Below are 16739 nucleotides of genomic sequence, written 5' to 3'. Positions count from 1 at the left end.
TGAAGATGGGAACAGAGGCTGATAAGTCCATATTGGAAGTCCCTAGCTAATTGTATAAGCTGAATCTTCACTCAGGGAGTATTGAATGCTCCTCATAGGGATTCATGGTTTCCAGACCTTTGATCATTTCAGTTGCCCTCCTCTTGGCACCTTTCATTTTGCCAATATCTCTTTTGAACTATGGTACCCAGAATTGGACATCAGGTGAGGTCTAACCAAAGCAGAATAGAGAGGCAACATGACTTCCCTTGATCAAGATGCTATACTCCTTTTGATGCAGTCCAAAATCCCATTGGCTTTTTTAGCTGCTGCATCACACTGTTGCCTCATGTTTAACTTGTTGTCCACGAAGACTCCAAGATCTTTCCCACATTGTCCAGCCAGGCATCACCCATATATATATATATATATATATGTATGTATGTATGTATACTGTATTTGTATATCGCCTTTCTCAGCCAATCGGCGACTCAAGGCGGTTTCCAACAAATCAGTACATATAAAAACATAATACAGATTAAAACATTAAACAATATAAAACACCACAAAAGCAATAAAAACATCTTTAGCATCTCATTATTATCAAGCACTGTCCAGTTCCATTGTCAAATCGTTTGATTTCCTATATTAGCTACTCTGCATTTGTAAACACTTGCTCAAACAGCCATATTTTAACTTGCCTCCGAAACGTTAAGAGGGAGGGAGCAGATCTAGGGAGGGTGTTCCATAGCCAAGGGGGCCACCAATGAGAAGGCCCTGTCTCTCGTCCCTGCCAAATGTACTTGAGACGAAGGTGGGACCGAGAGCAGGGCCTCCTCAGACAATCTTAGAGTCCTTGATGGTTCGTAAGGGGAGACAAGTTCGGACAGGAACTTTGAATTTGGGCCCGGTAGCAAACCGGCAGCCAGTGGAGCTGGTGTAACAAGGGGGTTGTATGCTCCCTGAGCGCCGCTCCTGTTAGCAACCTAGCTGCTGTTCGTTGGACTAGTTGAAGCTTCCAGACCGTCTTCAAAGGCAACCCCACGTAGAGAGTGTTGCAGTAGTCTATACGGGATGTAACCAGAGCATGGACTTCCGTGGCCAAGTCAGACTTCCCAAGGAACGGGCGCAGCTGGCGCACAAGTTTTAACTGTGCGAATGCTCCCCTGGTCACCACCGAAACCTGAGTTTCCAAGCTCAGCGATGAGTCCAGGATCACTCCCAAGCTGCGAACCTGCGTCTTCAGGGGGAGTGTAACCCCATCCAACACAGGCTGTAACCCTATGCCCTGTTCAGCCTTGCGACCGACCAGAAGGACCTCTGTCTTGTCTGGATTCAATTTCAATTTGTTAGCCCTCATCCAGACGGTCACAGCGGCCAAGCACTGGTTCAGGACCTGGACAGCCTCCTTAGTATATCTTAGTATCATATTGTATCTTTGCATTTCATTTTTTTCTGCCTAAGTGTAGCATCTTACATTGGTCCTTCTTAAAATTCATTTTGTTAGTTTTGGCCAATCAGCTTTCTAATCTATTGTCGAAGGCTTTCATGGCCGGAATCACTGAGGATGCTTGCCATAGATGCAGGCGAAACGTCTGGAGAAAATGCCTCTAGACCATGGCCATATAGTCCTAAAAATCCTACAAGAATCCAGCTTTCAAATCTGTTCAGGTGGTTTGGAATTCTGATTCTCTAGTCTAGAGCAAGCATGGTCAAACTAGGGCCCTCCAGGTGTTTTGGACTCCAGCTCCCACAATTCCTAACAGCCTTCTGCAGCGTTGATGCAGCCCAGGCCAGGCTGAGAAAAGGGAGGTTGGAGGGCGGGCCTTTCCTCCTGGAAACGCTCGCTGGCCTCGGACTGAGCGTTCACCTCCACCCCAAGGCCTTTCTGTCTCCCTCAGGCCTGCTATTGCTGAGCAGGCCGCGCCCGCTGCCATGGCAACGGCGCGCGGCGTGTGTTGTTGCGGGCTTCTCTGTTGCCGCCTCAGCGAGGCCTGGGCGCCCAAACCGGAGCCATGGCTTCCCCGACCCTCCGGCCTCTGGCCACGCCGAGCCTCCTGCTCCCCTCCGTCGTGGAGAAAAGAAGACCGCTCTCCCCTTCCCCAGGCCTCGAGGAGACTTGGGAGGGCGAACTGAGCGGCTTCGAACAGGTGAGGTCCTACTTCTTCAGCTCCAAGGGCCAACTTGGGCCTTCCTCCAGGTGTTTTGCACTCCAACTCCCACAATTCCTAACAGCCTTCTTTTTCCCTCTCAGTCGCTGGGTAAAAGGAAGGGGCACGAGGCTGTTGGGAATAGTGGGAGTTGGAGTCCAAAACACCTGGAGGAAGGCCCAAGTTGGCTACAATGTTCTTTGGGCTTTATTATTAGGGAAAGTCTTGTTTGGTTGAGATTTGGAGAAGGCTTCAGGGATCCTTCCTTTCCACAAATATTTATTTATTTTGGGAATTTCTACGCTGCCTTTCTCTACATGGACTCAAGGCAGCTCACAACATCATTAAAATAAGCAATGTAACAGAAACCATTAATTAAAACAAACATAAAACCGTAAACAGTTACAAGAATGCTTCATTCATAAACTTTTGGAAAATGCCTTTGAGAGATGAACCAAAAATCCTTTAGAGTTTAATCTTCTCTTGTAGTTTGCAACCAGATATAATTACGCAATGTGATGGTTTTAGTTGTTAGACTGTATAACCTGTTCTCCCTAATCCAGGGGTCCTCAAAGTAAGGCCCGGGGTCCTGATGCGGCCCTCCAAGGTCATTTACCCGGCCCTCACTCAGCGTCAACCTAAGTCTGAAACGACTTGAAAGCACACAACAGCAACAACAATCCTATCTCATCAGCCAAAAGCAGGCCCACATTTCCCATTGAAATACTAATAAGATTATAGTTGTTAAAATTCTTCCTCATTTTAATTATTGTATTGTTTTAAAGTGTTTTTTGCACTACAAATAAGATATGTGCAGTGTGCAAAGGAATTCATTCCTGCTTTTTTCAAATTATAATCTGGCCCTCCAACAGTTTGAGGGACTGTGACCTGGCCCTCTGTTTAAAACGTTTGAGGACCCCTGCTCTAATCTGTTAGGAAAACAGAGATTTGCCAGTGCACAATAATGATAATGATAATAATAATAATAATAATAATAATAATAACTTCTGAATTCAGACTGACAAGAGTTTTGGAGCACAATACTCCTGACCTCACAATCGTGTTAAAAAACAAAGTATGGATAGTTGATGTTGCAATCCCAGGTGACAGCAGGATTGAAGAGAAACAACTGGAAAAGCTGACATAATATGTGGGTTTAAAGATTGAACTGCAAAGACTCTGGCACAAGCCAGTCAAGGTGGTCCCAGTGGTGATCGGCACACTTGGTGTAGTGACTAAAGACTCTGGCCTGCACTTAAATTATTATTATTATTTAAAACTTTTATATTCCGATCTTCTCAAAGAGGGACTCAGACCGACTTACAGCAAGGATTTAATGCTAACAGTAAAATCTAAAAAACATATAATGAGTTTAAATACATAGCAATTAAAATTACAAATAAGCCAACTCGCCAAGATAAAATCATGTCCAACTCAGTCCGTATGTGTGGTCAATAACTTTGTTCTGTAGCCGGTTTCAACCATTACTCTGGGAATGCTTCCTTCCATAGCCAGGATTTCACCAGCTTCCTGAAGGACAGGAATACAATCAGCGCTGACAAAATTACCATCTGCCAGCTGCAAAAGGCCACCCTACTGAGATCTGCATTATTTCCTGATACATCACACAGTCCTAGACACTTGGGAAGGGTCCGATGTGTGATCCAATACAAACAGCTAGAAGAGTGTCTGCTGTGGACTCATCTTGTTGTGTTTCAAATAATAATAATAATAATAATAATAATAATAATAATAATACACTAGGTGAAGTGCCAAAAGATCTCAGCCAGCATTTGGAAACCATAAACATTGACAAAATCATGATTTGTCAACTTCAAAAGGCCACCTTACTTGGATCTGCACGCGTCATTTGAAAATACATTTGAAAATACAGTCCTAGACACTTGGGAAGTGTTCGACTTGTGATTTTGTGATACGAAATCCGGCATATAGATCTTGCTTGCTGTGACATACTGTGTTTTTGTGTCAGTAAAATAATAATAATAAATGTATTGTCAAAGGCTTTAATAAATTTTATTTATAACCCGCTCTATCTCCCCAGGGGGACTCAGGGTGGCTTCCAAACAGAATTGGCAAACATTCAATGCTATGATAAAACAAAGCAAAAATCAAGCCAAATAAGTGAAACAACATCAATGACTTATAATAACTAACCCAAAAAAGTAAATAAATAGATATATCACAACAAACACATTTACAACATAATAAAATCTGGACAACTAAAATGCATTAAAATATATTTTCTGTTCGTCATGGGAGTTCTGTGTGCCATATTTGGTTCAATTCCATCATTGGTGGAGTTCAGAATGCTCTTTGATTGTAGGTGAACTATACATCCCAGTAACAACAACTCGCATATGTCAAGGTCTATTTTCCCTCAAGAGCGCCCCTGGGCAAAATCAACTATACTGCAAATGCTTACTTTGCGTAATGGGTTGAGCCACCCCTGTGTGTTCAGCATACATAGGTACAAAACTTATCAGTCCAGTTTCAGATATGTTTGAGATAATTACCTGTGCCATCCAACCAGGACATGTCTGTTTTGATAGCAAAACAGCTATCAACATAGTCAAAAGGAGAGAGAGAGCATGTGGTCCTCAGCCCCTTTTCTAACTTCTTGAGAACTGTAGAGTAAAGGAAGCTGCATACCAGAACATATATACAAACAGTAAGCAACGGGATCATAGATAAACATTACTACAGAAAGCTTGAAGAAGGTTGTCATTTCCAACACTCCATCGCATCATTCATCTTCTAGGTAATTAAAAATCAATTAAATTGAAATACCTCTAAAATTCCCATATATCCATAAAATCCAATCAATTAAAAGCTTTTCTGAACCAGGGAGGGAGCTGATATGATTTCTTCTGGCAACTCATTCCAAAGCTTTGGTGCTGCTCCCGAAAAAGTGCCTTCTCTAGAGATTTTTAACTGTAGGTTATTCCTGGACTGAGTGGAGATGAGAGTCTCCTTACTATATCTAAGTAGTCTGCCTGATCTGTATCGTAGGACCTGGTGTCTCAAGTAGCCTGGACCAAAACCATGTAGGGCTTTATAGGTTAAAACCAGCACCTTGAATTTGGTCTGGAAACAAATCTGCATCCAGTGGAGCTGTGTCAACAGAGGGGTGATATGCTTCCTGAAATCGGCTCCACAAAGAAGCTTGGCTACCATTCTCTGAACAAATTGAAGTTTCCAGACACTTTTCAAGAGCAGTCTCACATAAAGCACATTACAGTAGTCCAAATGGGACGTAATCAGTTCATGTACCATCGAGGCCAAATCAGATTTCTCCAGGAACAAACTAGCTAGCGCACAAGTTTTAATTGTACAAAGGCAGTCCTGGTCACCGCTGTCACCTGTGCTTGAGTTTAAAACATACGATAACAATGGTGGTGGTGTATGTTATATTTTAATATGTTTTTGTTTCCTATCTGGACTCATAAAAAGAGGAATGGAATTGCTTGTTTGAGCTCAGGCAGAGTTTTGGAGAAGGCTCCACAATTTCTTCCGTTCTACAAATAACTTGAATTTTGGGGGTATGTTGTATTAATATGCTGTCGTTTCCCACCTGGATCCATAGATAGAGGTGAGCAGAAAATACAACATTATTGTCATCAGCATAATTCCTGGATTTAATAGGGAACAACCTGTTTGAATGAGCTCAGGTAGATTTTTGAAGAAGCCCCCAGGGTTCCTGCCTTTCCACAAATGCCATAACATGAATTTTAAGCATATAATGCTTCACAGAATACATCACATAAACCAGCTAAAATATCAGTTTGGAAGAACATATACAATTCATACCTATTAAAATAATCGATACACAACTTCATATTCATAATTCATAACAATGGTTATTAGAACATTAATGGAGATGGTGCTTTTACAAAAGTATCTTGGTGTCATCCAGGAGATAAGAGAAAAAGGAGAAGGAAATGGTAACGGGTAAACAGAGGAACAACATGTATTTGTAGTTTTACGTGGCCTGTCCCTTTCTCTTGCCAAAGAGTGCTTAGCAGGAAGTAAGTAAAATGTGTGCTCTTTTTCAGAAGTAGTGGGCAGGAGGATTTAAAATGGGACTTTGTTATCTACTCAGAATTATGAACGGCTTAAAAATATTGATTAGTGAATCTTTTTAGGGAAATCGTGCGAAATCTGTGGACCTTAATCATGTTATCAAACTGCTTGAAGAACCAGAATCAGTAAGTATGACTAAAGCAGTACGATTTTAATGTAAGTTAACTTTGATTTCTATTTATTTTGAAAGAATGTAGAAGCTGGAGTCTTATAATGTAGGATTTTCATAGCCTAATCCCATAAATTTCAAGTGAGGTTTATATGTCATGGATGTGGAATTACAATCTAAAAGAACTTGATGCACTGCTCAACAAAATACCCCATTGGTCTGAACCATGGATCACATCCTCAAATTATTTGGGGTGGGAGGGCTACTGGTGAAATACAATAATTTGGCTGCTAAACCTGAGGAAGACAGTAGCTGTAAAGACCATTGATAGTGAACTTCTGAGTTCATGAGCAGAATATTATTTAACATGTGTGGATAGCCCAGTCCTAAGAAGCCACCTCAGATTTTCTGTGCAACAGCATTTTACGTACTGCAATACTAGTGTACAATCCAGTGTTAACTACCTTGCTTGCCATAGAAAAGTGGCTGAAACGGTTTGAAACTTTCTACTTGGCATGCAGAATAGGTGTAATGGATCTTTTGCCTCTTTCTCTTAAAAAGCACTTTTAAAAACCAAAGTCTCAAAGAATGTTCATACAAACCATTTAGTGCTCTGGTCTCATTCTGTGTTTTCTCTTTTGAAGAGTACTACAGAAGAACAGCTCCAAGTGCTAGAGAAGGTTGCAAAACGTTATCGATATGGGATTGTATCCTTTTTGTGCATTTTAGAATCAAAAAAAGTGGAAGACATAGGAATGAAAATGATTTTTTATGGTTTGCTTCATGTTAATGGGACTAGTATTAAGAGAAAACTGACTTCTTGAAGTCCATTTTATGCAGCAAGTGAATATTTGCTTTTTATTCAGTTATTGATTTTATTGACTGTTACAGTTCCTGTATCTTTAGCAACAGACTCTCCTAAAAATCTGAATAAATAGCTATTTGCTACAGTCACTGGCAAGATAGAAGATAATTGTAGCCCACTTACATTAATGCAATATTTGTTTTTAAAGAAATCACATGCCTGTATATAGTGTTGCAATATAGGTGATTTATGACGTGTCCATCATACAGTGGGTTATGGTTGGGTTAAAAAAAACAGACAATTATAATGATGAGTCTACATATAAAGTTGTTTCAAACCAATTTATCATCACTTGCAGTTGCACCAGCATATACGTCAGAGTAAATGTTGGAGGATATTGCAAAATTGTTAGAAACCTTTTGATGACTTGGGGCAACATAACTCCCGTTTATTACCATGTGTGAATTTTGAGGACAATGTAGCCGTCTTGACTTTTTATCTAATTTTATAACAAAAATTTTAAGGCATGAATAATCTTTTTTCTTTTAACTTGTCATTATACATAAATTCCTCTTAACCTCACAATTTTCCTTGATTCTTAATAATTGCAAGCTTCTTAACGATATAGCACAAATTTCTAAAATTTTAAACTTATGTGCAGAAAGAAGTCACATAGACATAGTTTTTATTGAACCTACATGTGAAATTCTTAAATTATATGGGTAAGTATTGTATAGAATAGAAGCAAGTAGTTAAAGTTAATTCAGTTAACTGATTTAATTGTAAGCGAAACAGATTTGGATCCTTTTTATCTCCCTTCTTGCCTGTATTGCTTACCTGCCTTTTTCAGCTGCCTGAATCCATTTTGTTCCTTCTTATACTGAGTTTTACAAGAAACTTAGGCAAATAGAAAGCCCAATATGAAAATACCAAAAAAAAAATTGGAACAGTGAGTCCTTTCCTCTGGTCCTTTCCACACACCTATTTGTTTTATATAACAGTAAAGAGAAGAATGTTGTTTGAAATGTCTAACTTATAAATGCAAACAGCTGTTAACTTGGGCGGTAGGTGCTGCCTTTATACAGTGTTTTTAAATCTGTAATATTTTGTTTAGCCAAATAAATGAGTGAAATGAGATATTCCATATCCTGGGAAGGCAGGAGACAAATGACTGAAATTCCTCTCAACCTTCATCTGAAACCAAGCTTTGTATCTGAGCAATCTGTGCCTTCATTATTCGTACTAGAGGCAGTTTGTATTGAAAAATTGAGAGAGGATAGTTAAAACATAATATTTCTAGGTAAGGATCTCTTCTGGTTCAAACAGTGGCTAGCCCCCCTCCCTCCCAGATTTTGGACATTGTAAATTAGTAGGACACACCACCAGTACGGTGGTAAAGATTTTCTGCAGTAATAAACAAAGCAGATAAGAAGAAGTTAAAATACAATGTGTGCACATTTTCCAACAGAGATATTAAATTAGGCTTTCCTTCCCACCTCTTCCCTCTTTCTCAGAAATCAAAGATTAAACTGCAGGATAAGCTTCTTGAACACATTTTTATTTAAAATGCTCATGTTATGCCAGGTGGCACAGTGGGTTAAACTGCTGAGCTGCTGAATTTGTTGACCGAAGATCAGTGGTTAGAATCCATGGAGCAGGATAAGTTCCCGCTGTTAGCCCCAGCTTGTGCCAACCTAGCAGTTCGAAAACATGCAAGTTTTCAGTAGGTACAGCTCCAGCGGGAAGGTAACGGCGCTCCATGCAATCATGCCAGCCACATGACCTTGGATGCAACTATGGACAGTGCCAGTTCTTCAACTCAGAAATGGAGATGAGCACCACTCCCCAGAGTCGGTCATTAGACTTAATGTCAAGGGGAAACCTTTGCCTTTACTTACGCTAGTTAACGTATACTCAACTCTGCCTGGGAGTTCTGATAACATTAAAGTGAATTCCTAGTACTCATTATAACACTGTATACTAACTCTCATTTTCACACACCTGTAAGTAAAGTTTTCTTCTTAGGGAGTACCTTAAATTGTCTTAGATTCATGAAAGGGAAGGATTCATTGGAACCAAGAGGGAACATCCCTCTTTCTTTTTCAGCTCCCTATGTAGCCACTAAATCTATTGTGGGGTGAGGAGATAATAGTTTTAAAACCCTCCAAAATGATTTTCTGGCAACATGAAAGGCTGTCAACAGATTTTAAAAAAATCATGAATTTATATATATATATATACATATATATATATATGATTTTTATTGTGTGAGTTTTTCTTTTACAGACAAAAATAGACATACAAAATAAAGAGTTAGCGATGAGGGTATAGAGAGAAATAGAGAGAGAAGAGAGAAAGAGTGAAGGAGTGCAAATCGGAAAGAAAGATGCCCCCTCTACCCCCCACCCCCCGGTGCATGAACTTCCCAAAGTCTTCAAAGAGCCATTTGCTGTTTGGTGTCGGTATCGTCCATTCTTCTGTTACATTTCCGGCTTTTGCTTCGGAATGGTAGTCTCCTTCAAATGCTGGCTATATCTATAATCATTGTCATCTTTCTTACTTTGATGAAGTCTTTGACCCCCCCCCCCCCCAGGTTAGTCTTTTTTGGTGAGTTATTTAGACGTTGGGACAGACAGTCCATTTGGATTATATCAAATGTTTTTATGATCCAATCTTCGACTGTCGGGGTTTCCTTCTGTTTCCCCATTTTGGCCAGCATGTACTTATTAAAAAGAACAATTTTTCTTGATTTTTGTCAAATTTGGGGTAAGATATGCCCAATATATACATTTCTGGAAGTTGTGGGAAGTTTGTTTTTAGAAATTTTTGGGTTGATAAATGTATTTCGCTCCAATATTTCCTGATTTTTTTACAACTCTACCATTGATGGTAGAAAGTCCCTATCTCTTTTCGGCACTTCCAGAATTTATTTGATGCGCTTTTACTGAATTTAGCAATTTTGACTGGAGAATAGTACCACCTAAAAAACATTTTGTACCAGTTTTCTTTTAGGTCATTGGCCGCTGTATATTTTAATTTGGTATTCTCTCAAAACTATGGGAGGAAAAATCATGAAGTTTTATTATGACTGTCAGTAGACTGTTGGTTTTAGCCCAATAACATTAACAAAATTTAGTTTTGTTTTCCCATATTCTTTAAAATTATTTGTAATAACTACTTCTTAAAATGTTGTAGGTTACCTTTTTCCAAGAAGAAGTTATCTGATGAAGTAACCTATGCCAAAGAAGTTCAAGAAGCAATATCACAACTGGGTAACTTTAAACTGTGCATGTATATGGACACCAGGCATATTTTTGGTTGCCAAAAAAGCCATAATTCACTGCAGACCTAGTAAATTATTCCAAATTCAAGAATTACTACAATTTATTATGTTTTTATAATCTTAATTTACAAAATTTACTAGGGAGCAGAATAACAGTCTGGTTTCCATCTTTATTTTTGTGCTTTTGAATCAGATCCTGTTCTTCCATATCCAGTGCTGCTTTTCTAGATTTTCATTTTGTGTAGGAGAGCTAGAAAAATTGTGTGCAAATGTTTTGAGTCATATACTGTTGGAGCATCATTTACAAAACAATTTAGCATTTCCAAGACTTGAGGCCAAGCTGCTTACAATAAAAACCCGAGAAGATCTACAATAAAATCCTGAGAAAGTATGATTCTATAGAGAATGTAACCTGCACATAATATCATAGTCTTAAAGCTGTATTTGTCTATTTTGTCAGGTTGTCTGATGAGAGTGCCTTGTTCTCAAGTAAGGATACAGATCTGTAAAAGTATTATTAACTTTTACCATGCGGAGCCACCAAAGAAAGAATTTCAAGGTAATATTTATAAATATGCACAGAGAGATTGAGAGAGGGAAACAGCACAGATGCTTAATTAAATGTGTGGTGGTCAATTTACCACAGACCCACTTACCCTGAAGACTGTATTTCTTTTGTGAAGGAGCAACCATAAGGCCTCAAGCCAGAGGTCATGCTGGGAATTGTAGCCTAAAAACTAACTTTTACAAGCTCTGATCTTCTGTGCTTAGTGGACAGCCTGCTAAAATATATGAAATAGGCCACCTCCTATTGTTGTATCCTATCAGATCATTGCTGATGTATTTTGACCTGCTTTAAGGTTTTCTTGGCAAGATTTGTTTTGAGGGGCTTTGCATTTGCCTTCCTCTAAGGCTGAAAGAGTGTGACTTGCAGTAGATTTCCACACCTGAGAAGAATTTAAAGAGAAATTGGCTGTGCTAGGACTGCCTTACACGACTACTTTATATTTACAACATTTTAAATCTTGCCCTGTACACATGGAGCTCAGCTGGTGAGTTTTGCAGGGTGGTATACAATAAATTGGGCTCAAAACATTTTAATTAGAATGACTTAAAGGGCATAAAAGCCTTTACGGCACCAAATCCCATCCGATCTTGGAAGTGAATCAGGGTCAGCCCTGGTTTGTACTTGAATGGGAGACCATCAATGCGTGCCACATGCTGTAGGCTATAGTTCAGAGAAGGAAACTGACAAAACCACCTCTGAATATTCTTTGCCTCAACAAGCAGCTTGAAGGCAGATACACACAAAGGCATATTATACTATTTAACACTTTAAATATCTATATTCATTATGGTATGGTTTGGAGCAGAGAAGTATCCGTACTCATAATTCACCTTGAGCATTCTGCTTACACTTCCCTTCCCTTCATTTCTACTTTGTCATATAGATTATTATTATTATTATTATATTTATTTATATCCCACTTTATCTCCCCCAAAGGGAACTCAAAGCAGCTTAACATAAAAGCATTAGCACACAATTTAAAATATACAAATATACAAACAGCATTAAATATAAACAGTATTAAAACATTCACAGTTAAAAACCATTCAGATATATTCAATGCATATTCAAAGTTAAAACCAGATTGATTACTTCCAGATTACAAACCTTATTTAAAGAATTATCTCAAACCACAATTTGTTAAGTGAATGACAAAATATAGTTTGATCAAAACAGCAAGTAATCCTTTAGGAATTTTGCTTGCGCATAGGAAGGAAGATAGGGAGAGGCGGGAGCATGTTGTTTACTTTCTGAATGAGCTTGTAATGTTTTTATGTATCCAGTTTTCAAAAATAAAAATAGTAATGTTTTTCTGCAACTGTTTCTGTACATCAGTGCGCTCTCTCTCTCTCTCTCTCTATATATATATGATAATATTATATTTTGTAACATTTCTTTCCATTCTTGTTTATGTAGTTTACCAACCTGTAAGTGCAAACTATAAAAAACATATGGTGGAATTAGGAGGCTTAGCAGAAACTTTGGTCTTGTCACTCACATTAGTTGAAAATCAACTTACTGAGAAATTATGGATAATTAAAACTCTGCAGCATCTTTCCATTTCTGGTTGGTATAATTTATATTTTTAAATACAGTGGTTTTGAATCCTTCCTTGTTTTGCATCCATTTCCATAAAATAGAAATAGAGGTCATTGTTGATCCTTTTGTGTTCCAGAAACAAACTGCCAGCTTATGATGAAAGCTCAAGCACCAATAAGGTTGTGTTCTCATCTGAACGATGTTGATCCCACCGGGCAGCTGTTATTCCGTTCCTCCGAAATCCTCTGGAATTTATTGGAAAATACATCAAGGAATGAAATTATTGATCAGCTTAATAACTTGGAATGTGTACAGTTAAGTGAACTTACATAGTATACAAGCTAATGTTTTAATTGCTAGTTCATTCACTATAATGTATCAGTATTTTTAAACTTCATTTTTATTAACATGTAATTATTATTTTTTCATTTGATTTGCTTTATTGTCAAATGTTTTGTTATGTTTATTTTGAATAGTATTAGTCTATTGTTGTATTTTATGGCATTGAATATTTGTCTTTTATGTTGTGAACTGCCCTGAGTCCCCATGGGGAGATAAGGCAGGATAGAAAGAAAGTTTTACTTACTTACTTCATAAAAAACCAGAAAGAAATTTGATACTGATTAAATATTTGAAAGTTCTCATAACGAATAGTGTTTACTACAATATTAGTGTTTTAAAATTATTAAATGAAAAATTATGTTTTCATGTTTCTGTTTCAAAGCTTAAGTAATTTGCCAAATGGTTATTAACTCAGTTTCAGAGTCAAATTTATTTGTCTTTTGATGGTTATATACTATAATAACAAAAAAAAACCCTTCAAGTTGAAAGATAGTGTGCTTCTACATCTAAAGGATCAGAGCTTGAATATTAAGAGCTAGAAAAGTCTGTTGCCCCCATGTCTTCTTTGAGGTCTGCCTAAATGCATCTGGCTGAACAACGTGCCAAATAAGATAAGGCTTAATGGGCCTGGTCTGTTCACATACCTGTTGTCAGCAGTCTGTTTTGTCGATAGTTTGAAATCTTAATAAAATATATCTAGTCATGCAACAAAATATAATAACATTCAAAATCCACAAAACAGCAGTGCATTTATTGGATCAATAAATATGCATAAAATACATTATACATGGTTTCAGAACACCTCTTGCCAGACCTACATTTTGTCAATATGTTGTCTTTTGTTGTCAGTTATGGCAATCTGGAAGGATACTATGCTCGCAGTGGCCATTCTTTTCTTTAACTATGGGAGCTCTGGAAGACAAAATGTTGTAAAACCCAGGGGATAAAATTTAAAGCCCAGTAGCAGCAAGCTGTTTAATACTTACATTAAAAATGTAGTTCACATAGTTCAGAAATGACAACATATAGGACCATTTTTGTCATTATTGCCAATGGTGTTGTAGAAGCTAGGGCAAAAAAGCTACTTTCCCCTTCTATTTCTACTTTAAATCAAGATGTGCAGAAAATGAGGATCTTTTTAAAATCATATTTATGCCTCACAAAGCCTCCGAGAAACATGAATCTAGTTTAAACCTTTGGGAAAATGTCACAGCACCTCCCCCCACAGGTTTTAGTGAGGAAACGATCCCTTTAAATTGCTCAGTCTGAAAATATTGAAGGAAAATAATTTCAAATGTCCATGAACATTATGTTACATATTTGACAAGATCATATAATAAAAATAAGTTGTTTTTTTTAAACAGAGCTCTGAAAGAAGCATTTACACACTTACTTTTACATAGTTCCCGCCATTATGATCGTCAACTAAGAAATGACATTTTGGTGATAGCCACCCTTGTAGCTCAGAACCCAGGAACACCAATGATTGTATGTATATATGATTTTGAATTTTATAAGCCCATTTATTGTTGGTTTTTAAAATTTAAATGTTTAAAGATGCTTTCATGCATTCACTTAGTGTTAGCATATCCATTGTAAATGCAGATTTTCTGCCGAAATATTTATGTTTGATTTCAGTGTCTTGGAAATAAACTCTATTTTTCCAATTATGTACTATAGAAAAATGTTTATAACACAGGACAGTAGGTTAAAATTGCACTTAGAAAATCCTAAAATTGATATGTTCATGGTCAGTAGAGTATTGCAGAATTAACTCCTCTTTGCCGGGTAGATAACACTGAGGTTGAATCAACATTGCTGTATAATCCATTTTCCAAACCCGCCCTTAGTCCCCTTCGGGGAGAGAAGGACAGGGTATAAATATAGAAAATAAAATTATCTGCTTTGAACTGAATTACATGAGTCTACATGGAGCCCCCAGTGGCGCAGCAGGTTAAACTGCTGAGCTGCTAAACTTGCTGACCAAAAGTTCGGCAGTTTGAATCCAGGGAGTGGGGTGAGCTCCTGCTGTTAGGCCCAGCTTCTGCCAACCTAGCAGTTCAAGAACATGCCAATGTGAGTAGATAAATAGGAACTGCTCTGGCGGGAAGGTAATGGCACTCCATGCAGTCCTGCTGGCCACATGACCTAGGCAGTGTCTATGGAGAACGCTGGCTCTTCAGCTTAGAAATGGAGATTAGCACCACCACCCAGAGTCGGACAGGACTAGACTTAATGTCAAGAGGAAGCCTTTACCTTTACTACATGAGTCTACACTGTCATATAAGGACATCCAAGCTCACCTATGCAGTATGAATCATTGCTGTATCATGCAATTTTCTCTAAAATTGCTAACTTTGCCAGAGGGATTAGGACTGTGTCTACATGGATCAAATAAAATGAAGTCAGATAGAAACTGCTGTGAAGATTCCAAACGATGTTTTAACTAGTTTCATCTACCTAAATATGCATTGACTCATTCTGCCAGAGCCAATCTTAAGAAATGGGGCTACAGGGTGGAATCCTCGGCATGCGAGTGCGGAGAAGAACAAACCACTGACCACCTGCTGCAATGCACCCTGAGCCCTGCCACATGCACGATGGAGGACCTTCTTGCGGCAACCCCAGAGGCACTCCAAGTGGCCAGATACTGGTCAAAGGACATTTAACCAAATACCAAATTTACAAAATCTGTGTGGTTTTTTTTTCTTTTTTTTCTTTTTCATTTCAATCTGTGTTTGTTTTGCTCTGTTAGAATTGTAAAACAATGGTTGCTGATGACACGATAAATAAATAAATTCTGCCAGAGTTCCTGGTATGAATTCAGCAACCTTTCAGAAAATATATAGCATTCACATAAGATAATTTTGCCACTTTAAACAAGAACAAGAGATGAATTAGACAAGTTTGCCTTGGATAATGCAGCATGTCCTCTCACCTTTGAGACGTTATCCTTCCATGATTAATCATGGGTATAGTCCATTCCTGGATGGAACTTTTCCGCAGACAAAGAATGAACACTGCTCACCTATCACGATTGTTCATTTCTGTCTGCAGAGCAGATGACACTATTTGTTATTTCGGTATTCCACTCTGCTGATGTTTGGAGATCCTTTGGGACCATTCTTACCATTCTTCAGTCAGAGTTTGGTTGCTTCATTATTTCCAAGCCCCTTAGGGATTTCTCTTTCATTTGTATCACACTTAATCTTTGCTTTTCTTTTTTAGTTGGTCTCTTTTCTGTAAGGTGCTTAAGGAACCAATTATCAAGAGTTCTGCGTGTTCCAGGAAAAGGAAGTTATATCACAATTTTAGGAGAGGGGTTATTCCCCATATTTTAATCTCAGAAGATTTTAAGGCCTTTCTTCTGGCATAACTCAACAAGAGTTAACTACTCTCACATACCTTAAAACCAAAGCAAAATGCAGAAGCCCATTATGGTACTATTAATTAAAACAAAATGTAAGCCAAAATACTATTTTCTATGATCTAACAGTACATATTATTTTATAGGAAACTGGATTTGCCAAGCAATTAATACTGTTTGCCACCTTTACTGAAGGTAAATGATTTAGTATTTTTAGCACTTGTTACTGCATATTATCAATGTAGAATCAGGATTATTTGTTTGTAAGACAACATTTTCTTTTTTCCATAGTTAAAAGTCATAATCCCTTGGTAAAAGGCCTCAAGATTACTTCCTCTTACGAAGATTTTGAGTTGAAGAAACTGCTGCTTAACATGCTTACTGTTCTAGCAAACGATTTATGTTCTGTGCAGGTAGGACATAACAGAATAAGTAGGGAGGTTTAATAATACATCACTTCTAATCCATGTTTACAAATGCATTTATACAGAACTGT

The 16739-nt window shown here is 38.0% G+C and overlaps 1 protein-coding gene across 3 annotated transcripts in view; it reads left to right on the top strand.

The window, feature by feature from the left end:
* Positions 1-1775: 1775 nt before the first annotated feature.
* Positions 1776-16739, top strand: part of CFAP69 (cilia and flagella associated protein 69) — a 28791-nt gene continuing 13827 nt past the window's right edge. Inside the window, exons 1-11 of one of the 3 annotated variants that reach the window (XM_060782291.2) lie at positions 1776-2129; positions 6293-6355; positions 6984-7046; positions 7757-7866; positions 10340-10416; positions 10888-10986; positions 12412-12561; positions 12671-12848; positions 14241-14364; positions 16390-16438; positions 16535-16656. In XM_060782291.2, coding sequence (XP_060638274.2) covers positions 1995-2129; positions 6293-6355; positions 6984-7046; positions 7757-7866; positions 10340-10416; positions 10888-10986; positions 12412-12561; positions 12671-12848; positions 14241-14364; positions 16390-16438; positions 16535-16656 — 1170 coding nt within the window. In that variant the 5' untranslated portion in view covers positions 1776-1994. The remainder of the gene's footprint in view (positions 2130-6292; positions 6356-6983; positions 7047-7756; positions 7867-10339; positions 10417-10887; positions 10987-12411; positions 12562-12670; positions 12849-14240; positions 14365-16389; positions 16439-16534; positions 16657-16739) is intronic. The other 2 variants (XM_060782292.2, XM_060782290.2) reach the window with 2 other exon arrangements.

This window comes from Anolis sagrei, chromosome 6 (assembly GCF_037176765.1).
Source record: "Anolis sagrei isolate rAnoSag1 chromosome 6, rAnoSag1.mat, whole genome shotgun sequence".
Classification (NCBI taxonomy): Eukaryota; Metazoa; Chordata; class Lepidosauria; order Squamata; family Dactyloidae; genus Anolis; species Anolis sagrei.
The sequence above is the reverse complement of the archived record's forward strand: the minus strand, read 5'-3'. Positions and strand labels throughout refer to the sequence as shown.